The sequence below is a fragment of the Myxocyprinus asiaticus genome, chromosome 4, assembly GCF_019703515.2.
Source record: "Myxocyprinus asiaticus isolate MX2 ecotype Aquarium Trade chromosome 4, UBuf_Myxa_2, whole genome shotgun sequence".
NCBI classification, from domain to species: Eukaryota; Metazoa; Chordata; class Actinopteri; order Cypriniformes; family Catostomidae; genus Myxocyprinus; species Myxocyprinus asiaticus.
Window position 1 is genome coordinate 11,684,361 of NC_059347.1, and position 23,211 is coordinate 11,707,571.

The 23,211-nt window shown below is 38.0% G+C and overlaps 2 protein-coding genes across 3 annotated transcripts in view; both read left to right on the forward strand.

The window, feature by feature from the left end:
• Positions 1-322: 322 nt before the first annotated feature.
• On the forward strand, positions 323-3,365 carry LOC127434175 (transmembrane protein 203-like). Of its 2 annotated transcripts, none has more exons than XM_051686735.1 (2): positions 323-389; positions 2,096-3,365. In XM_051686735.1, the coding sequence occupies exon 2, from the start codon at positions 2,302-2,304 to the stop codon at positions 2,710-2,712; it is 411 nt and encodes a 136-aa protein (XP_051542695.1). In that variant the 5' UTR covers positions 323-389; positions 2,096-2,301; the 3' UTR covers positions 2,713-3,365. The 2 variants fall into 2 exon arrangements, with proteins under 2 accessions (XP_051542695.1, XP_051542687.1); XM_051686727.1 differs by lacking the exon at positions 323-389 and adding an exon at positions 1,494-1,673.
• A 6,330-nt stretch (positions 3,366-9,695) lies between these two features.
• The window catches only part of tprn (taperin), a 38,459-nt gene continuing 24,943 nt past the window's right edge, over positions 9,696-23,211 (forward strand). The window contains exon 1 of the mRNA XM_051686058.1: positions 9,696-11,808. Coding sequence (XP_051542018.1) covers positions 9,823-11,808 — 1,986 coding nt within the window. The 5' untranslated portion in view covers positions 9,696-9,822. The remainder of the gene's footprint in view (positions 11,809-23,211) is intronic.

Sequence of the window (23,211 nt, forward strand, 5' to 3'; positions counted from 1 at the left end):
TCTTTCCAATGTACTGTTTTAAAGGAATCCTTTGTTAAATACAAATAAATATACGCCCTTGTAATGTCTATAAAATGATTTTTTAAAATCCTCATCAAGTAATCATAAAAGATTGTGATTGGTCCATCTTAACCAGCGCAGAGAAAAGTAACCGCCCACTCCCATGACGCACTGTGAATGACTTAAACCAGCCTGTCTCTTTTCACCCTCAAACTACTTATATATTTCAATATATCGTGATATTTCGACATAAAGGTCAAATATGTTGCTTCTATAAATAACCAACAACCTACGATCGATAGTTTTAATAAATATTTCCATCATTTTATGTTTGATTACATCATTCGCAATGCTTCATGGGATTGTAGTACATTCCCTCATGAAAGACGGTAAGCTCACAGTCTTTTACCTTTGTCCTTTTGTCCTATTTTCAAGACTTTTTTTGCTTCAAAGCAAAGTTTGCAATGTTGTGATTCACCTCAGAGCTGGTTGGTTTGGTTCGTGGCTTAGCAATCTTTTATGAAGGAGTTTATTAAAAGTCTATGGGAGAAATTAATGGGAAAAAGACAGCTGAAAAAGTTGGCGGGCACTGTTGGCACTCTGACGAGGGGCTCGTTTGAAATGAGTAAGTTCTGCGCTGAACCGATCACCGGTGATCACCAGTAGGTGCATGCCGGTTAGAAATCTGTCCGACTTGCTGTGATATCATGACCACATATATTTAAAAAAATGTCCCGCAAAAGCGAGGCAGCCGCAGTTGTAGCGGGCAGGCGGCGCAGTTGCTTTTTCCGAGCTGTGAATGATGGGAAATGACTTGCTGAAGAAACAGCTTAATGCGATTGGCTTAAACAACCAATGCTTTGTTCTTTTTTTAAATGTTTTAACTGTCATATCATGTTTTTATATGTATAATATTCCCAACACTCTGTCAGTGTGATCTCTGTATGGGATATGGGATTGTTTTCATATTTCTGAAATATTTAAACTACATGTCTTTATTCAATAAAAAATGGATGAAAATGCACGTCTATGGTAGAAATTAAATAGCATTTACATTGAGTGTCTTTTTCGTCATATTTATTTTCATTGGTAAGAAACCTAATTTTAATGATATTCACTTTATCAGCAACAGCGTATGAATGTGAATCCCGCGATTTCTGCCTTTGATCTCGTAGATGTTTGATCCACAATGAGAAGTGAGAACTGTCTGACTTGACAGCACTTATTTCACTCCTCCTCTGACTGCAGCCGTCTACTCTCATCTACTTTCAAGGCATCTCGAACGAGCCTTTTTCTGTTGTCCCCCATTGGAGTTCTCGCGATATTTCTATTGTCTCCCATTGGAGTTCTCGCGATATTTATATTGTCCTTCTTTGGAGTTCTCGCGATATTTCTATTGTCTCCCATTGGAGTTCTCGCGATATTTTTTTTTTTTTTTTTTTGTCTCCCATCGGAGATCTCGCGATATTTCTGTTGTCTCCCATTGGAGATCTCGAGATATTTCTATTGTCTCCAATGGGAAGGTAAATAGCTCATCTCATGCAGCTAGCTAGTGTTCAAATACAGCTGCACATCCACCGCTGTCAACCCACCCATTCATTAACAGCCCTTTGAAAATGTAACTCATCGTTATATATTTGTCTGCAATCATCACTGCGATCGAAATCTGTGAGGTAAAAGTTTTCTTTACATCTAACATCGGCATATTTAGTCCTCGTTATCAAATGCTAACTGACAGCTCGATTGGTTAAAGGTACAAATTCTCTTTCGCGATAATTCACAGATTAAAGAGTTTATCTGTATTAGTATATACATAGCATGCAGAAGCTTTAATGGCAAGAGAAGTGTTTTAAAAATCCCGTTTTTTTTTTTTTTTTTTTTTTTTTTTTACATCTGTTTTAATAGAAATCTTAACTGTATGGTAACAGAAAAAAACCATACCATTGTTTTGGACATTTACCATAGTAGTACCATGATAGTCTTTGTCAATACCATGGTACATGAATATGGTTATCATTCCAATTAGAAACTCAAATTATAGTTAGATTGTTTGATTGGTGATAAAGCCTTTTTGCATCCTGGTTTTTCCACTCAGGTTTGGACACATTGCTTTCATCAGAGCTGTAAAATGAAGACAGTAGATGGATCTGGTCCATCTCAAAAGGAGCACAATGCTGCCAAAATAATGAACCACTCTTCAGATGAGGGATCCTCATAAACTTACTTGAATACATCTAATCACTTCCACTCTATTGATCTAGTGTCTTGCCCTCAGTCTCCCCACTGAAAGACTCATTAATAATGCTGTTTTCTCTGCGAGAGCTGGTGCAATGGCTGGGCTTCGCCACCTTCGAACTGTTCCTCCACCTGGGCGCTCTGCTGGTCTTCAGTGTGCTGGTGGCCCTGCATATGGATGTGGACAAGCTTGAGATGAGCTGGTGGCTTGTTTTCTCACCTTTATTTGCTGCTGACGGCCTCAGCACCTACTTCACAGCCATTGTATCCATCCGCCTGTACCAGGAAGGAGAGAAGCGGCTGGCAGTGCTACGTTTGCTGTGGGTGCTGACCGTGCTTAGCCTCAAGCTTGTGTGTGAGGTGCTGCTATGCCAGAAACTGGCGGAGCAGGCACGGGACCTGTGGTTCGGTCTCATCGTCTCCCCACTCTTCATACTCCTGCAACTGCTCATGATTCGTGCTTGCCGTGTCAATTAAAGAACAGAAGCCAATGAACTTCTTTAATCAAATGGACCCTTGCTGGTGTCACTAAATCCAGGGGGGTGAATCATTGCGTCTTCAGTTTTTTTATATATTCGAATGCATTTCTGGCTCAAGCATGTAAACATGGCATCATCGCATCTTATACAATGCTTCAAGTAACGTGCAATTTTTTATTATTATTCTTGTTGTCCTTAAGTGCTATGAGGGATTTGGTCTGGATTTTTTCTGAATACTGTTAATGTTGCTTTCTGTCTTATTGCCTTTTATCATTGTTTGTACAATTGTAAATAAACCATAAACATTCAAACATTCATTTGCTAGCTCTGTTTGCTTTGATCCTACTGTTAAGTGACTTTATTTTTTTTATTTTTGCTTTCCAGGTTTGTCATGTTTATAGAGGGAAAATATCAAAAAGGTTGTTGCATTAAATGTATATGTAAGCTGTCTAATAATCACTAGATGGCACTACAGCTGTAATTAACACTTTAATTTAATACTTAAGCATCTCAGCAAACAAAGATCCACTCAAGAGAAATCATGCAATTATGTGTATTGTCTTATGACTATATGACAGAATGCATGACTAGAGATATAAGTTCCAGTAAATAAAATCTAAATTACAACCCCAATTCCGAAAAAGTTGTGACAGTATGAAAATTGCTAATAAAAACAAAAATGAGTGATTTGTAAATTATAATCAACCTTTGCTATATTGAAAGCACCACAACTACACATTATATGATGTTTTACCTTGTGAATTTCATTGTTTTTTTTAAATGTACAGTAATTTCAAATCAGATGGTTGCAACACGCTCCATAAAAGTTGGGACAGTCGAGTTTACCACAGTTTACCACTGTGAAACATCACCATTTCTTCTAATAATACTTATTAAGCATTTGGGCACTGAAGACACAAGTTTGTTGAGTTTAGAAAGAGGAATTTTCCCCCATTCATCCATTATGCAGGTCTATATTGTGCACTGTAGAGAGTGAAATGCCCAAAATCTTTCCAATTTGTCTTTGGGGAACATTGTTCTCAAAGTGCTGGATTATTTGCTGAAGAATCTGTTGGCAAATTGACAAGTCTCGAATGATCCTTGCTCTTGAAAGACTAGGCTGTTTTTGGAGGCTCCTTATATACTACGACACGATCGCCTCACCTGTCTAACATCAACGGTTTCACATCACCTTGTTATTTCAACTCGTCAAATTGTTATTAGTCTTAAATTGCCCGTCTCAATTTTTTTAGAGCAAGTTGCAATCATCTGATTTGAAATGACTGTACATTTAAAAAAAAACAATACAATTCACAATCATATATCAAATCAAATCAATGTGTAGTTGTGGTGCTTTCAATATAGCAAAGGGTTATTATAATTTACAAATCACTCATTTTTGTTTTTATTAGCATTTTTCATACTGTCCCAACTTTTTCAGAATTGGGGTTGTAAATCAACTTTAAATAGACAGGATGATTAGAGGACATAAGACAGCATATAGTGATGCAAAATATGCATGTGTGCAATTGTACACTATGTGCAAAAGCAATGTCAATATATATATATATATATATATATATATATATATTACTGTATATGTGATATGTGTGTGTGTGCGTGTGTATATAAACAATGTATGAATAAACGTGTGTGTGTATGTGTATATGTGTGTGTATATATATATATATATATATATATATATATATATATATATATATGCACCGAGCACTTCATTTATTTATTGGTTTATTTGTATGGGGACAGTACAAATTTTCAGCACAAAGACTAAAAAAGATGCATTGTACATAGAGATTATAGCACATGCTAATTTGCATCTCAGGTCCAGGCTTTTTTCATTAAAAACTACATAAAACAAGCAATATAAACTAATCATATATACAGTTAAAGTCAGAAGTTTACATACACTTAAATTGTAGTCAATTAAAATTCATTTTTTAACCACTCCACAGATTTAATATTAGCAAACTATAGTTTTGGCAAGTCGTTTAGGACATCTACAGTGCATCCAGAAAGTATTCACGGCGCTTCACTTTTTCCACATTTTGTTATGTTACAGCCTTATTCCAAAATGGATTAAATTCATTATTTCCCTCAAAATTCTACAAACAATACCCCATAATGATAACGTGAAAGAAGTTTGTTTGAAATCTTAGCAAATTTATGAAAAATAAAAATGAAAAAAATCACATGTACATAAGTATTCACAGCCTTTGCCATGACACTCAAAATTGAGCTCAGGTGCATCCTGTTTCCACTGATCATCCTTGAGTTGTTTCTACAACTTGATTGGAGTCCACCTGTGGTAAATTCAGTTGATTGGACATGATTTGAAAGGCACACACCTGTCTATATAAGGTCCCACAGTTAACAGTGCATGTTAGAGTACAAACCAAGCCATGAAGTATTCCAAGGAATTGTCTGTAGACCTCTGAGACAGGATTGTATTGAGGCACAGATCTGGGGAAGGGCACAGAAAAATTTCTGCAGCATTGAAGGTCCCAATGAGCACAGTGTCCTCCATCATCCGTAAATGGAAGAAGTTTGGAACCACCAGGGCTCTTCCTAGAGCTGGCTGCCTGGCCAAACTGGGCGATCGGGGAAGAAGGGCCTTAGTCAGGGAGGTGACCAAGAACCCGATGGTCACACTGACAGAGCTCCAGCATTTCTCTGTGGAGAGAGGAGAACCTTCCAGAAGAACAACCATCTCTGCAGCACTCCACCAATCAGGCCTGTATGGTAGAGTGGCCAGATGGAAGCTACTCCTCAGTAAAAGGCACATGACAGTCCTCCTGGAGTTTGCCAAAAGGCACCTGAAGGACTCTCAGACCATGAGAAACAAAGATTGAACTCTTTGGCCTGAATGGCAAGCGTCATGTCTGGAGGAAACCAGGCACCACTCATCACCTGGCCAATACCATCTCTACAGTGAAGCATGGTGGTGGCAGCATCATGCTGTGGGGATGTTTTTCAGCGGCAGGAACTGGGAGACTAGTCAGGATCGAGGGAAAGATGAATGCAGCAATGTACAGAGACATCCTTGATGAAAATCTGCTCCAGAGCGCTCTGGACCTCAGACTGGGCGAAGGTTCATCTTCCAACAGGACAATGACCCTAAGCACACAGCCAAGATAACAAAGGAGTGGCTACGGGACAACTCTATGAATGTCCTTGAGTGGCCCAGCCAGAGCCCAGACTTGATCCTGATTGAACATCTCTGGAGAGATCTGAAAATGGCTATGCACCGACGGTCCCCATCCAACCTGATGGAGCTTGAGAGGTCCTGCAAAGAAGAATGGGAGAAACTGCCCAAAAATAGGTGTGCCAAGCTTGTAGTATCATACTCCAAAAGACTTGAGGCTGTAATTGGTGCCAAAGGTGCTTCAAAGTATTGAGCAAAGGCTGTGAATACTTATATACATGTGTTTTTTTTTTTTTTTATAAATTTGCAAAGATTTCAAACAAACTTCTTTCATGTTGTCATTATGGGGTATTGTTTGTAGAATTTTGAAGAAAATAATTAATTTAATCCATTTTGGAATAAAGCTGTAACATAACAAAATGTGGAAAAAGTGAAGCGCTGTGAATACTTTCTGGATGCACTGTACTTTGTGCATGACACAAGTCATTTTTCCAATAACTGTTTACAGACAGATTGTTTCATTTTTAATTGATTATATACAGGGATGGGGAGTAACGGAATACATGTAACGGGATTACGTATTTAAAATTCAAAATATAAGCAACTGTATTCCACTACAGTTACAATTTAAATCATTGGTATTTAGAATACAGTTACATTAAAAAGTGTTTTGATTACTGAAGAGATTACTTTGTATTTTATTGTCATTTGTTTCATTTAATGTTTAGAATATTCAGTTGGAAAACATTTATCCATACAAACGATGCAATCTGAGGAGCTTTCGAACAGCAGTGAAACACTTAAGATGTGTTACATTCATACAAGTTCATACTGTTGTGAGTGAAAAGGTGGATATGACTTCGAGGAATTTTCCCTTGGGAGCTTAATAGAGTAGCTACATCATGTTTCTACAGCTTAACAAGAAAATGCTTTGAGAAATGAAACAGAAATCCAATAAAAACACGATTACATGCCTTGTCAATGTTTTTTATGAGGTTAGGGTATTTTTACAAGAAATGCTAACCAGTGTAGCCTTTAACATCGTATATTATGCTACAACCAATATATCTATGACGAAAATGCACGTTGGAGCATAACTTTTATTTCTCTAGTAAGACCTTTGATATTAGAGCAAAGATGCACTTCAAAAACCGAAATAAAAGAAAAGCTGAAATAAATCATTCTCTCTACTATTATTCTGACATTTCACATTCTTAAAATAAAGTAATGATCCTAACTGACCTAAAACAGGTAAAGTTTTCTACGATTAAATGTCAGGAATTGTGAAAAAGTGAGTTTAAATGTATTTAGCTAAGATGTATGTAAACTTCTGACTTCAACTGTATTTAAAAAATAAAAATAAAAGGCTAAATAAATACTAAGGTTGGGAACTCCCAACCTTGGTAACAAGGTTATTTATGATTAGACCAAAAAATCATTGAGGATTACAAATGAGTACAGCTCTGGTTTCTTTTAAACCAGCACTTAACCAATATTATGAAAGATTTTATGTCTTTTATTAATTTTATTTCAGATGGTTGCATGTTTCAGAGTTGGGAACCCTTCACAGAAAAAGCTCTTTGCCTCTGAGTTGTTCTGCGATAGTCAACCCTACAGTTACCATTTGCTGTGCTTCTTATTGTTCTACTACCATCCTGTCTACAGTATTTAGCAATTTACGTACATAACACCTGTGCGGCTTTATTAGGAACACCTTTACACCAAATTATTCATGCGATTATCTAATCAGCCAATCACGTGGCAGCAGTGCAGTGCATAAAGTCATGCAGATACAGGTCAGGAGCTTCAGTTAATGTTCACATCAACCATCAGAATGGTGAAAAAAAAAATGTGATCTCAGTGATTTAGACCGTGGCATGATTTTTGGTGCCAGGTGGGCTGGTTTGAGTATTTCTGTAACTGCTGATCTCCTGGGATTTTCACACACAACAGTCTGTAGAATTTACTCCGAATGGTGCCAAAAACAAAAAACATCCAGTGAGTGGCAGTTCTGCGGACGGAAACGCCTTGATGATGAGAGAGGTCAACGGAGAATGGCCAGACTGGTTCGAGCTGACAGAGCTTTCTCTTCTTGGCTGACAGAAGTGGAACCCGATGAGGTCTTCTGCTGTTGTAGCCCATCCGCCTCAAGGTTTGAAGTGTTGTGCATTCTGATGGTTGAGGTGAACATTATCTGAAGCTCCTGTGTGTGTGTGTGTGTATATATATATATATATATATATATATATATATAAGTACATGTTTGAACAACAGCATCAGTTCATAGAATAACTGTAGAAGTAATAGTCTTCACTATATTGTTCAAAAGACTGCATTTTGTCTTACAAGTACAGAAACTGTTTCTATTAATTTCCTGTCAGCAAGGGCTGTTTAAAAAAATTATTACTCACAATGAGGTAAGGCATGTTGTTTTTATGGTCTTGAACCTTGCCCTCAATTTGTGATAGCATAAAACAATTTCCTTGAGCATATCTTTAGATATTTTGTAATTATGAATAGCATTACTGGATGTCCAGCATTGTGACTGTAAATGGCAACAATTGTACCAAAAAGGTCGCACAGCCATTTCTTTAATTAACTTGTTTTCCTGTCCCACTTCCTTTCTTCTAAGTGATTTTGGGGTTATCTGAATTCACTGCATGTCCAGGTAAAAAATACAGCCACAAATATGAATAAGCAAAGTCTATAAATAACTGTACGCACTGTAATTATGTTGTCTTGTAAATACAATCTTTATTTATGTGCCCTTTAATTAATCTGATTAAAACTGGATTATGGATGACAAGGATTGTACTGCACCCATCAACGCCCAGGAACATTATGTTTTTTTTTTTTTTTTTTCAATCAGCTGATTTGAACAGTACTGTAATTATTATTATTATTATTATTATTATTATATTTTCAAATAATTTACCTCACTGTGGACCAAATAGAAAGCTGCCAGTCCCATTCCTATTTATTATTTTCAAAAACAGTACTGTTTTTTTTTAAAAATACATTTTTAATAACATATAACACATATAAATACATTTATAATATTTGAAACTAGTTATTTAGCAAATGTATATATATATATATATATATATATATATATATATATATATATATATATATATATATATATATATATCATTTTTATATACAAATTTAACCTTTATTTATTTACCTTTTAAGTAATCGGATTAAAACTGGATTATAAATGACAAGGAAAGTATTGCACCCGTCAACCCCTAGTAACATTACGCTTCTTTTCTCAGTAGGTTTTTATGTATTTATTTATTTATTTGTTTGTTTGTTAATTTCATCCCACTATGGACCAAATAGAGAACTGTTGGTCCCCTTCCTATTTATAAAAGTACTACTATTTTTATTTTATAATTTTTACACACATATGAGACATATATTAGATATTTATACTATTTTAAAACTACTGATTTATTAATTTTAGGTTATTATTATTATTATTTTTTAGTCATTTTCTTTTTATCAAATCTATGTATCGATATCTATCAAAATAGAATATTTTACTGCCTGAGCGGAGCCCTTCTGTTTTGTTTTGCTCCAAGAAGCTTGCAACGTTTTGCCCATTCATAACATTAACCATTCCGAATTCATGCTGAAAGGGTCAAAAGGATATAGAAGGGGCAAGGCTCGCTGTCTTTGACTGACAGGTAGGCGGTGTCATATGTTAAAACAAAAGGTGTGCCTCAAGTCAAAATGACCAAATGAGGTGTCCTCCATGAGACGGAAGAGCAACGTCACGGGCGGAGGGCGGGGCGGTGTTAGCAGACGGGCATCTTCATCATGCAGGATACATTGTTGCAGCCGTAATGATGAACACGTACGAATAAGAAGAGGCGCTGCAGGTACAGCGAGATATTATTCGGTTTTAAACATATCCCTGCAAACCCCGTTTTCCCCATAATGTCGGGCGGGGATCTCCGCGTTCTTGGCCAAGAGCCCGGGCAGGAGAGCCCGAGGATGCCGGCCTGGAAGCGCGAGATCCTTGAGCGCAGGAAGGCGAAGGGCGGCGGATACGGGGCAGGTGCCGAGTCCGTCGCATCTCGACTTAACGGCGAGGTAGTGGGCAGCAAAAGCAAGGATGATGTTACCAGCGCACATTCCGGCAGAAACTACACCATTACGCCCGCCAGCCAGAATTTCGGTGGCAAACGCGCAACCAAAAGCCCGGATCTGTCACCGGTGAAAACAAAAGAGCACTGGCCGTCCGCGGAGCCGAGCGAGCCGGAGGAGAGAACGGTAAGAGACAACGGAGCGCAGGAGAGCCTGGTGCTGCAAGAGAGCTTAGGTCCGCTGCAGGAAAACCCGTTTATTAAGTTTGAGAAAGAACGCAGGAAGCGCCAGAGCCAAGACAACGCTGATCGTCCCGTTCAGCACATCCTGGAGTTATACGGGAGCGTTCCCGGGATACGGACTATACGCGCTGACAATATCATCATTATTGAATCCGACCCGGATTACTTTTCGGAAGGATGTGGTTTGATGCATGCATCGAAACTGCAGCAGAACGGCACGGTGAGCGGATACAGCTCTCTCAATGATCTGCTAGACCGGAGAGGTAGTCCGGTTACCGAGATACGCGCAAAGGAAGTGGTTATTTATGACACCGCTCTCAGTAAAAGCGAGGAGAACCTCAGCACGTTGGGACGGCCGGATTCCGCCCCAGTCGAGGGGCAAGGTAGGGTGAGTCGCATGCTCCAGAAATTTGACAGGAATTACGGGAAGTTGCAACCGAAGTCACACAGCACGGAAAACCTCCTGGACCTGGATTCTAGTCCTGTCCGGCCAAGCTCCCGACCCAAACCTCTGCCAGATGTGGTGCCAAAAGTTGGATCTCCTATCCGTATTCCACATAGCAAAGTCTTCCACAACAACCAGTCTTCCAATCATCACGCCTCTCCTAGTGACTCGGGGAGCAGTACACCTGTTTCCGGGTCCCCTCAGTTAGTGTCTTCCGCACGTAGGCGTTTTGAGGGTAGTGGGGGACAGAGTGTGACCGTGTGCCCCAAGGAGGACACCGAGAGGTTACCGTCCAAGCCTGTTAGAGAAAGAGACTGGGACAGCACAGATGGGGCCTCCAAAGCCAAGGTGCCATGCTCTCCGGAGAGCCACCATGCCCGTGCCGATTGTACGCCCAGCTCCATTTCACCCCCATTATCGCCCAGCTTTGAGATCCGTCCCTCCCCTCGCCCGAATCTTTCTCTCCTTCCTGCTGGCGACATACAGGCCCGTGCCCTCGCCAACTTGCGCCTCCAGTCTCGCAATTCCTTCACCGTCATTCCCAAGGGTCGTGCGGCCATCTCGTCCCCTGGCAGCACAGCGCCCTCCAGCCCGGTCCTGTCGCCCCCATCCCCACGACAGCCAGTGGGTGTGGCAGCTCCAGAGCCTGCAGTGCCAACTCCCTCGCCCGCTCCATTATCGCCCCCCACACCAAAGCTTACAGAAAAGGTGACTGTAGAAGCCAAAACGGAGTCTCTGCAGATCACTCCCAGCTCACACGTCCCAGCTTCAAGCCCCTCAGCTGGCTCACCCACCAAATCGGCCCTACTTCCAGAGAAACCTCTTGTTGATAAGCTGCCCATCACTAACATCGATGACGTAGTGGTGGAGGCCACAGCGACTGTCCCAAGCCCTGCAGTGCAGAGCCGCAAAGGGAATACGTTTACAGTTGTACCGAAAAGGAGGCCTGAGGCCCCATCCGACCCCGTTGAGGACCAGGAGCCCGTCACTGACTCTCATAGCACACCACCTGCCTCACAGGCCCCCTACGCCCAACTGGGCACCCTGCTCAAAAAGCGCTACCCTGCTGCGGAGGAGATCGAGGTCATTGGGGGTTACCTCTCACTTGGGCGATCCTGCCTCTCCAAGACTGGTTCAACAGGAAAAAAGGTAAATATAGTCATAGCATAATATTAAGGTAGATTTAAAGCTGTGTTCTGCAGGGCTTATTTACTATATGAAGGAATACATAACTTCAAAAGAATATGTAGGGTTCAAAACAAGTTAAGTTCAGTTAACAGCATTTGTGGCATAATGTTGATTTCCACAAAAAATAATTGCCACTTGCCCCTCTCATTCATAAAAAAAAAAAAAAGTGGTTACAGCACAGAGCTTACAATGGAAGTGAATGGAGCCAGTCCATATACAAATTGTTTCAAAAGATAGTTACAAGATGCAAATTATACATGTCGTCGCCCGATCCCCCTAAACACTTCTGAGAACCCCCTTCCGGCCTTATGTAGAGACAACCCCCACAAAAGAAACGGCTTTGATACTTGTTGACTGGATTTTTGTGTGATAAAATCACGTAATAACCTTATCTGTGTAAAGTTAAATAATAAGTACTGAGATTACAGGGTTTTGTGGTCATGACAATGAAGTTGTAATATTTCATAAAACTTTACACAGATGAGGTTAGTAAGTAATTGTATCATTTATGTACTGGCACACATCACTTTCATTGTAAGTGCCTTACTGTAACCACAATTTCTGCTTTTTTTTTTTTAAAGACAGGAGGGACAGGTCTAACAAAATTATGTCACAAATGTTAATTGAGCTTCACTTGTATTGAATCCAAACTATTTCTTTGAACATTACTCTATTGTCTTTAAAGGGATAGTTCACACAAAAATGAAAATTCTCTCATCATTTACGCACCCTCATGCTATCCAAGATGTGTACGACTTTCTTTCTTCAGCAGAACACAAATGAAGATTTTTAGAAGAATATTTCAGCTCTGTAGATCCATACAATGCAAGTGAATGGTGACCAGAATTTTGAAGCTCCAAAAATCACATAAAGGCTGCATAAAAGTAATCCATACAACTCCAGTGGTTTCATCCATGTCTTTAGAAGTGTTATGATACTTGTGGGTGCTGAACAGATACATATTTAAGTCTGTACCTTTGACCAGCGTTATGCACGAAGAATGCGAATCGGCAAAAAACAAAAGAAGAAGAATGTAGAATAAAAAAAATACATAAATATTGATCTGTTTCTCACCCACACCTATTAAATTCTAAAGACATGGATTTAACCACTAGAGTCACTTATGGATTACTTTTATGCTGCCTTTATGTGCTTTTTGGAGCTTCAAAGTTCTGGCCACCATTCACTTGAATTGTATGGACCTACAGAGCTGAAATATTCCTCCAAAAATCTTCATTTGTGTTCTGCTGAAGAAAAGCACATCTGGGATGAGTAAATGATGAGAGAATTTACATTTATGTGTGAACTATCCCTTTAAAAGATGGCTTGAGTGAAATTCTCCTTTCCAGGCGTTTGTAAATGTGTTCATATGTGATTAAAGGAATAGTTCAATAAAAAATTAAAATATATTATTTTTTATTATACACACTGGCATTATTTACTCACCCGTATTTCGTTCCAAACCTGTATGCAGTTATTTTTCTCAGTGCAACAAAAAAGAAAAAAAAAAAAACCTTAAGAATCTTTACACCACTTTTTAACAACATTTCATGTCTGTCAAGCTTCTTTTTTGTTCTTTTTGGAGCTCACTAACGTGATTTCTATGGACTGTTATAGAAATGTCTACATTTATTTTTGACAGAGAAAACAGCATCTAGGTTTTTGGGTGAACTGTTCCTTTAATGAGCTGAAAATGACAAACACACTTTGGATATGGGTTGGTTTACAAATTATGCAAATGTATTGTACACTCAAATGTTTAAATGTTGTAAAGACCTTTTTTCAGCCTTTGTGCTTTTCCATATGGCTGTTTGTGAGCTGTTTAGAGGTACATATTACTGAACCACAGGTTTTTATTATTGTGCTGTGTTTTGCTGGTTAGTTTAAACTAGATGGCTATCGACCCGCCAGTCTCATAAAGCAATAACTGGAAACCAAGGATTTGGATCTAGAAACCCAGACTGGAAACTTCACATTCATCTCAAAAGACTTCCACTGGATTGTCTATTAAAATGAGGTGTGCAATTCCCCTAAATGGTATCCGCACAACTAAGCCACAGTTGAAATGTATGAAAGTCATTGCATTAGATAACAAAATATCAAACCAAAAGGCACCAGCAAACTAATGCTAGAGCATCTCTCAGTACTAACTTTACTTTTCTGAGCAATTTTTGGTCTCAAGGTGATTTTTATTGGATGGATGAATCAGTTCTCAGGCTATGTAGCTGTACAAGTTTGTGAATTGTCTTAGTCATGGTATATGCTCTCATTGTGACTTTAATTTATAACCAAACCTGAACTGCAGGAAAGATCTGGGGGTGGTCAGGTGATTTACATAAAAAAATGAGTCATGTGTTCTGTTCTGAGTTCAGTCTGAAGAGTTACTGAGCTATAATAAAGTTCTCTTATGTTTATCAGTGAATCCTGAAGGGCATGTGAAATGGCAAAAGCATTTTGGAAGCCAGTGCAACCTTTATTATTTCATTGTTTCACATAGCCGCAGTTTGTTTGCTTTACTAATGGCAATATGAGGTCTTGGCCAAGAAATCTATGGATTTATAGTTGGGGCCACACAGTATTTATACCACTGATATATCCCAGTCTCACAGTCTGAATTTGACTAAACGGCAAAAGGCCTGATCCACATCGCAGGTTATTCTTGCCAAGAACCGCCAAGTTAGACAGGAAGAGACCATCTGACTATCCCATGTAAAATGACCTGCTGATTGGAGGATTGGGGCAGGTTTATCTGAAATAGACAACCTAATTGCATAGAATGAACGATTCTACAACTACATGTTTGCAAGCTGACTTTTACGGGCCGAATTCTACGTTCCGTCGCAGTTTCCTGCACAGTTTCCAACAACTTGGTGTTTTATTCACTTTCTCACAGATCACGAGTACATAGGCTGATTACGATTTTTTTAAACACTTATTTTTCACACTATTCCTCACACTATGTTATGATATCGAAACACTTTTACTATAACGCATCATTTGAAAAATGTGGATACTATCGGTTACGTTTAGGCATTGGTTAAGGGTAAGATGTTTTTTGTCTACCTCTCATTTCATTTTAGATCACTATTGGTTAGGTTTAGATGAACATTTTAGGTTAGGGAGGTTCGTATTACTCATTAAAGGGATAGTTCACCCAAAAATGAAAATTCTCTCATCATTTACACACCCTCATGCCATCCCAGGTGTGTATGACTTTCTTTCTTCTACATAACACATTTGAAGAAAAATAGAAGAATATCTCCAGCAGTTAAATTAATGTCTTCTAAAGCGATTGTTTGAAAAAGATCAACATTTAAGTACTTTTTAACTATAAAGCATTGCTTCCAAATCAAAAAATCAAATCAGATCACTTTATTGTCACACAACCATATGCACAAATGCAGCAGTGGGTGAAAGTCTTGGGTGCAGTTCCAAGCAAGTCATGACAGCGATGAGACATTTTACAATAACATCAGATTACGCAGCACAATTTACATCTTATCTATCTAATTTTATTTATCTAATATACACATAATTACACACAACACAATATACAAATAATAATATACAATGTACAATATACAATACACACAATATAGAATACACATTATACAATAAAAAAAAATAACATGTATAGTATATATAAAATGTACAGTAGGTTGTATTGTACTGTATTGACATTCAGGCTGTCGGTTTATAGTCAGTTGCCAGTATTGTTAAGAGAGAATATAATTTATGACAGTCCAGTGTGAGATAATAAGATTAATAAAGTGCAGTGCTGATGTATATTGATCGTGAGAGTTCAAAAGTTCAGTCAGCAGAGTTATGCGCATGTGACGTAATCGCGTTGGCATGTTCACGTGAGAACTGACGCACGTGCGCCACACCCTGAAGAGCTGCGCTGTTTACTCACAATGGTGCGTTTGTGTGCTTATCCTGAATATCTCAACCGAGAGAAGAACGTGAGATTACATCCGTAACATGCCAACGTGAATTCATCACACAAGGGCCACGTGAACTCAGCGTTCTCGTGAATGCGTATACAGCTGCTGACCTGAAGTGATGTTCTATTGTTAAAAAGTACTTAAATATTTATCTTTTTCGCACCAAAGCGATCATCCCGCTTTAGAAGACATTAATTTAACTGCTGGAGTCTAATCACCATCCACCTGCATTTTAAAGACCTACTGTGCTAAGATATTTTTCTGTTTTTCTTCAAATGTGTTCTGCTGAAGAAAGAAAGTCATACGCACCTGGGATGGCATGAGGGTGAGTAAATGATGAGAGAATTGTCATTTTTGGGTGAGCTAACCCTTTAAAACCTCCATCTAATATTCACCTAACAGCTTTGTCTGATTACGACACCATTTCACTCGCTTTTGGCGCCCCCCTCCACTGGACATTTCACTGGGAAACTGCAGCCAGACGAGTTATAAGGCACGTAATTTTGTTTTGCAAACATGTTGCCACGGTCACGTAATGTTCATGAGATCAGGCTAGAAATAGACACCATACATAAAACCCTAAAAAATAAAAAAAAAAGGTGAAAAAGCTCTGTGGATCAGAATTTATGCCTGTTCAAAAATTAATATGTCCTGCTTATTTCACACACAAAACTCAGACAACAAAGTGGAATGTACGGTTCTGCTCTTGGATATCTAGTTTACTTGCTACTTAGTGCTCAAACAAAACTCTGAGTATTTTTAAAATATTTGATGCCTCTAACATGGCAATCTTTGGCAAGTCGATGGTCACTAACAGCAAATGGTGAATCCTGATGTTTGATCTCACATAATTAACAGTGATCTTGCCTCTCTTCTGTTCTATTGTCTGTTAAATTATCCACCTGGTGAGACTCAGGTTCAGTTATGTTATGTGCTGCTGTTGTTTCATTCTCAATTGTGTTTCTAGGCATTACGTGATTGAGGATTGTCCCATGCCACGCCTTTTGTTTTGTTTGTTTTTAGATCTGGCATTGATTGAAGCTCTATCTGCTTTGGAGCTTAGGCAGGGAAGCAGCAATTCTGACTACATCAAGAACATATCATTTGGTTGGAATTTGGCCCTGTGTTCATGTGTTTAAAAGCGTCTATCTCTTTCTTTCTCTCTGCCGTTTCCCCCCTCGTTCTCTGTGGTTTTCCTCTGTGGGTTCACAGTCTGTATTTCTGTGTTTGTGCAGCACTGTGAGATGAGTCTTTTTGACATAGCCTACAAACTTTTACAATCACATGCTTTTCTGTATTCTGTATGCCAGGACTTTGTAGATTTAACTTAGGCTCTTTTAGTTTTTTGTGTTGTTTCGTACAAAACATTATCTGGAATTTATTATTATTATTTATTTATTTTTAACCATGAAAAGTGTGATAAAACTAGATTTTTACATTATCTGAAGAAAATGTGAGTGGTGCTTGACTGCAAAATTGGCCGCCAAAATGGTAGGGTGCTGCTAGGGGACCAGGAAGTTGATTTGGGGCAGGGGTGCTGAAATGTTGGGTGCGGCGGGAAGAGGGGCGGGTGGGGTGTTGGTGGCTGGGGGGGTTTAGCGGGTGACGTCATATTCCACCACATCATTAAAAAAATAAAAAAATGTCAAAACTCCATGAAGCAGAACAAACGAACATATCGCCCAGAGCACTCATTTAAACTGGAACATGCATGCTATTACATTTGACTATATATTACATATTACATTTTTGTCAGAAAATTGTGAGACAGCTAGCACTTGTAATGTAATTGTCCACTTAAACACGGGAAGTCAGAATAACAAAAATGTATTTAAAAAAGTCTGGTGGGCTATTTTACGCTCGTGTAAAAAGCGAGCCTGCACGGCAAAAGGAATAAACTAAAATAAATAGATACAAAATAAACTGTGCTTAATAATTGTGCCTACCTTACAGTACACGGTGGCATTTCTTCATTAGGGTCTAAATGTTTATTCTGTTTGGGAGATTTTGATTTGGATGAACACAGAAAAAAATCAGAGCTTCGCTTTTTTGCCATCTAACCTCTAGCTACAGTTCATCACCTGTGCCAGCGTTTCACGTGTGTGTGTCAATCAAGAGGAAAGTTATGATGTGCTAATCCCGTTTTGAGAAAAAAGCATAGGTTTATAGCCTGCTTAATTTATTATTAAATGCCTTACCTAAAATGTTCCTTTGATAAGACAATTGAGTAAATGCACACCTAATAAAGTTATTGCATAAAAATATGAAGGAATCATATATAAAACACAACTCAAAATGCAAGCTTATTCATTTAAAACATTGACCAACAAATAATCTTGTATTTTGAGTTATGCAATTATTTTTTCCCTTTACTGAAAATGTCAAGTCAAGTAATTTTTACTTGTATAGCATTTTTCACAACACACATTGTTTCAAAGCAGCTTTACAGAAAATCATGCATTAACAGAAAATGAAACTGCAATATCTATAAAGTCTTGGAGTCATCATTATGCATTTTTATAAAATATAAGTTTAAATTGTGTTTAAAAATAAATAATTAAATAAGTAAATAATAATAATTGTATTTAGAACTCCTGTGAGCAAGCCGAAGGTGACTGTGGCAAGGAACACAAAACTCCATAAGATGTTGGTTAATGGACAAAAATAACCTTGGGAGAAACCAGGCTCACTGTGGGGCCCAGTTCCCCTTTGGCTAAACAACATGAATATAATGCCAATATTGGTTGTTTATGTGTAGTGCAAGTTTTGGTTTAAAATTAGAAAACTAAGTAAGTGTTAAGGGCCAGTGCTTAAACAATAATATTTTTTACGAACTGTAAGATTAATGACTAATGTCTTTGAAGTCCATCCTGCATTAACTGCAGAAGTTCACATAGATGCATTGTCCTTTGTTAGTTGGCTGATGAAAGCTTTTGTTGGCAATTAGTCAGGTAGACATTAGGCAATTAGAGTGTAGTCCATCATTAGACCAAGGTGATGCAGTCAGAGATCAGCGAGGTGCATCACAGTTCATTTTGGTGAGGTTCGGTAAGGTCCATCCTAAGTCCAAGGTTCAGGCAGTGGCACATGCAGTATCCCATGTCTTATGGTTGGAGTTGGCATCAGATCATCCTCTGTGAAGTCCATTGCCTTAGACTGTAGTGTTTCTGGATGGCACAGGCTGCAGTTAGTCATCATCATTCAGCAACATATAGCAGTGGGAGTCGGACACCAAGCAGGAATGGAGCTGGATCTGGCTGGCTCTCTAAACTTGGGATATGAATCCCAAGGTTGAGACAGGGAAACAAATACAGTAGAGTAATATTAGCATAGATGCTATTCAATTTATAAAGTTATAAAATATGAGAAGTGTTTCTGGTTTCGGCAGACCTAACTAATGCAGCATAATTATGAGTTGAGGCATAAATGAGGTGTATGGCTGGATGAGTCTGAATAGATGAGTCTTTAGACTAGACTTAAACTGAGATAGTGTGTCTGAGTCCCGAACAGTGATAGGGAGACTATTCCATTGTTTAGGAGCCAAATAGGAAAATGATCTGCCTCCTTTTGGGGATTTTGATATTCTAGGTACTTTTAACGGGCCAGAATTTGGCAAGAACTCTCACTGTGAACATAGAGATGGTAATTAGTCACAATTCATCTCAGGTGGATGTCCTTACCGCTCTCTCTCTCTCCCCAGACGGGCGCTTGACCACGCCCTCACCTCCACAATCGGATTTACCGATTAATCGGTGCTGATAGTTGCTTTTTGGAGGAGTAAGAATATGTCAGAGAACTTTTTTCATGGTTTCGTTATTTGCTTTTGTGTCTCTGTTGCTCATTCTGAAGGATTTGAATAGGGACGGATTTGCTGTATCTAAATCTTTCACCATTGACAATATTCTTCCAGATAAACATCCTTACTTCAATGCATATATATATATATACAGTTATGTATATATATTTTATTTTTTATTTTATATTTTTATTAGAAAGTCATGTATTCTATATTGAATTGAGGGCATGCAAAGGAAACGTGAATATGTGGAAATGTCTCCCGTCTGCAGATACAGATTTTCTCCAACTTCATATTTTGTGAATTACAATAAAATAAAAAACTAATTTGTTGAAATATACACTACCGTTCAAAAGTTTGGGGTCACTTGAGATGTTTCTCATGATCTTAAAAATCTTTTGATCTGAAGGCGTATGATTAAATGTTTGAAATTAGTTTTGTAGAAAAAATATAATTGTGCCACCATATTAATTTATTTAATTACAAAACTAAAATGTTATTTAAAAAAAATTTTTTTTTTTTTAAATTGATGACTTGCACCGAATAATTATGAAAAGCAGCCACTAAGTGCCCAACATATAGATGATAAAAAGCATCCCAGGGTGATACCTCAAGAAGTTGATTGAGAAAATGTCAAAAGTACATGTCTGCAAATTCTAGGCAAAGTGTGGCCACTTTGAAGATGCTAAAATATAACACAGTTTTGATTTATTTTGGATTTTGTTAGTCACAACATAATTCCCATAGTTCCATTTCTATTATTCCATAGTTGTGATGACTTTTCTATTATTCTAAAATGTGAAAAAAATGAAGAAAATTAAGAATGAGTAAGTGACTCTAAACTTTTGAACGGTAGTGTATATATACAAAATCCTTCATCTGATGAATAAATAGGCTATAATAAGCTTAATTTGGTTTATACTTAAATATAGAGCATTGTGTGGGGCCTGGGTAGCTCAGCGAGTATTGACGCTGACTACCACACCTGGAGTCGCGAGTTCGAATCCAGGGTGTGCTGAGTGACTCCAGCCAAGTCTACTAAGCAATCAAATTGGCCCAGTTGCTAGGGAGGGTAGACCCTCGTGGTCGCAGTTAGGAGTTTTCGCTCTCAATGGGGCACGTGGTAAGTTTGTAAGGATTGTAGCATGAGGCTCCACATGCTGGGAGTCTCCACGGTGTCTTGCACAACGAGCCACGTGATAAGATGCGCGTATTGACTGTCTCAGAAGCGGAGGCAACTGAGACTTGTCCTCCGCCACCTGGATTGAGGTGAGTAACCACACCACCACGAGGACCTACTATGTAGTGGGAATTGGGCATTCCATATAGAGAGAAAAAGGGATAAAAAAAAATAATAAAAAATTATAGAGCATTGTAGCGGAGCCAAGTCTTTGTCATTTCAAAATAAGATTCCCTGGTGAATTTTGGGCTTATAGTTAAAAGTCCAGTGTTATGAACCAAATTTTATTTTTTCTGGTTATTGTTAAAAATTTGGTTGCACAATAAACTGTTTTAACATTCTATAAATCGTTTTTATAACTATTTGCCGATTTATCAGTTATTGACCACCTAAGTTATCGGTATCTGCAAAATCCAAATCGGTAGACCTCTAGTTGTTAGTGTGTTGCTATGTAGTTACAAGGGTGTTCTGGGTGGTTAATAGTTACTTAAAAGTTTACTCCCTTAAGCCTTTATGATGTTCAGGTCCCTAGATATAAGGTATGTACAGATAAAAAAAAATGTTGCCAATACTGATATATCAGATTATTTAGAACAACATCTGCCGATACCGATAGTTTGTTTCACTATACAAAAAAAAAAAAAACTGGCAGCTGTGGTTACCAGAATAATTATGTAAAAAATACAGTAAAAATGTAAACAACTTTACAGAACAACCTGTAAATTTTACAGTTTAAAACTGTTGTTTTTACGGTATAGTTTACGGTGCAGTACCGTCGTTATTATTAAATGATAAACTTAATATATTAACCTTCTGAAACTGTAAAAATCTGCTTTGTATTTTATAATGTATTGTTAATCACTGTAGTAATTACAGAAGAGCACATTATGACATGAAGATCACCAATAGTGGTTCTTCCAGGAGCAATGACCAATAAACATGTAGAGACAGTGCTCAGTGTCACTCACACAAACACTAAACACCATCAGGGTAACACATGTGAAGTTAACATAATGCAGTAAACATTAACTAAACTACATCAAATATAACACAGAACACCCCAAAGTACATAACTGATATTAAAAATAAGAAACATAACTATTCACATAAAATATAATGAAATGTTATGGGTCACGCAGGGAATTCTGGGAACACCCTTTTACTGTTTTTTACTGTAATTTTAACAATAATTTACCGTAAAAAGTTTACATGTGCTCTCTTATTAAACAATATAAATTTTAACTGTTAATTATACGGGAAAATCATGCTTTTTACATCTAAAAAATGTAATTTTACAACATTTTACTGTAAAACTACATTTATTGCCTTTTTAAGTATACTAGTTTTTTAACATATATTTTACAGTAACTACTTATTAACAAATGTATGTTTTTTACTGTAGCATTTTTACAGTCTTTTACCGTTAAAATTACAGACATTTTTTACAGTGTGGTTCTGCTTTTTTATGCTACCTTGTTTCAATCTTTGATAATTAATTACACAACTTCGAAAGAGAATAATGTTATTATTCAAATTTCTCTGTCTCAGCTATAAGCAGAGCACTGAAACAAAAAGCACACACTGAACTCACATTAACTGAATTCTGAATGATGAAGCTTGTCACGTTTTAGCTGAAGCAGCCTCCACATTAGCTTTGACAAGCTCATCATATTCCCCTCTGTGTCAACCTTTAAAGAGGACCTATTATGCTTTTTGGGATTTTCCTTTTCCATTAGTGTGTAATATAGCTGTTTGTGCATGTAAAAGTTCTGCAAAGTTACAAAGCACAAAGTCCACACTAAAGGGAGTTACTCTCTCCCACAGAAAGCACTGCTCAAGAACTGCCTGAAACGCCTGGTTTGCAGTCCAGCCATTACTTCCGTGACATAGCTACGTCACTATGTAACACATTTGCATAATTCCAGACTCAGGAATGCGCTGCTCAGGAAGCCTCGGGAACTGAAACTCGGTTATGTTAATGGCCGTTACATTTCCGACACACGCTCTAAGCGGTTGACCAATCACAAAAGACTGTGCCAGCTGACCAATCAGAGCAGACTGGGCTTTTCGGAAAGGGGACAGAGAGTGAAAAGAGGTGCTGCAGCAATGTACAGTATGAGAAAAAGAATGTGTTTTTTGAACATTAAAGCATGTAAACCTATTCTAGTAGACCCCCAAAATAAAATTATGAACCTGTAAATGAGCATAATAGGGGCTCTTTAAGGCGAGTAATCAAATTATTTTTTTTTAAAAGGTTTAACGGTAGTTTCACCTGATATTCATTAAATGAGTGAAATTCTAGCATTAAAAATTGCAATTGCATCTTCTGTCATTGTCAACAAACTGAAAGTAATTCCACACAAAAGACTTCTTCTATTTTCTTCTACACACAGCACGAGCCTGGAGGTGGCAAGAATATGTCAGAGAACTTTCGTCATGGTTTT

Coding starts and splice junctions, on each gene's coding strand:
- LOC127434175 (XM_051686735.1), top strand. CDS start 2,302: ATGCTGTTTTCTCTGCGAGAGCTGGTGCAATGGCTGGGCTTCGCCACC.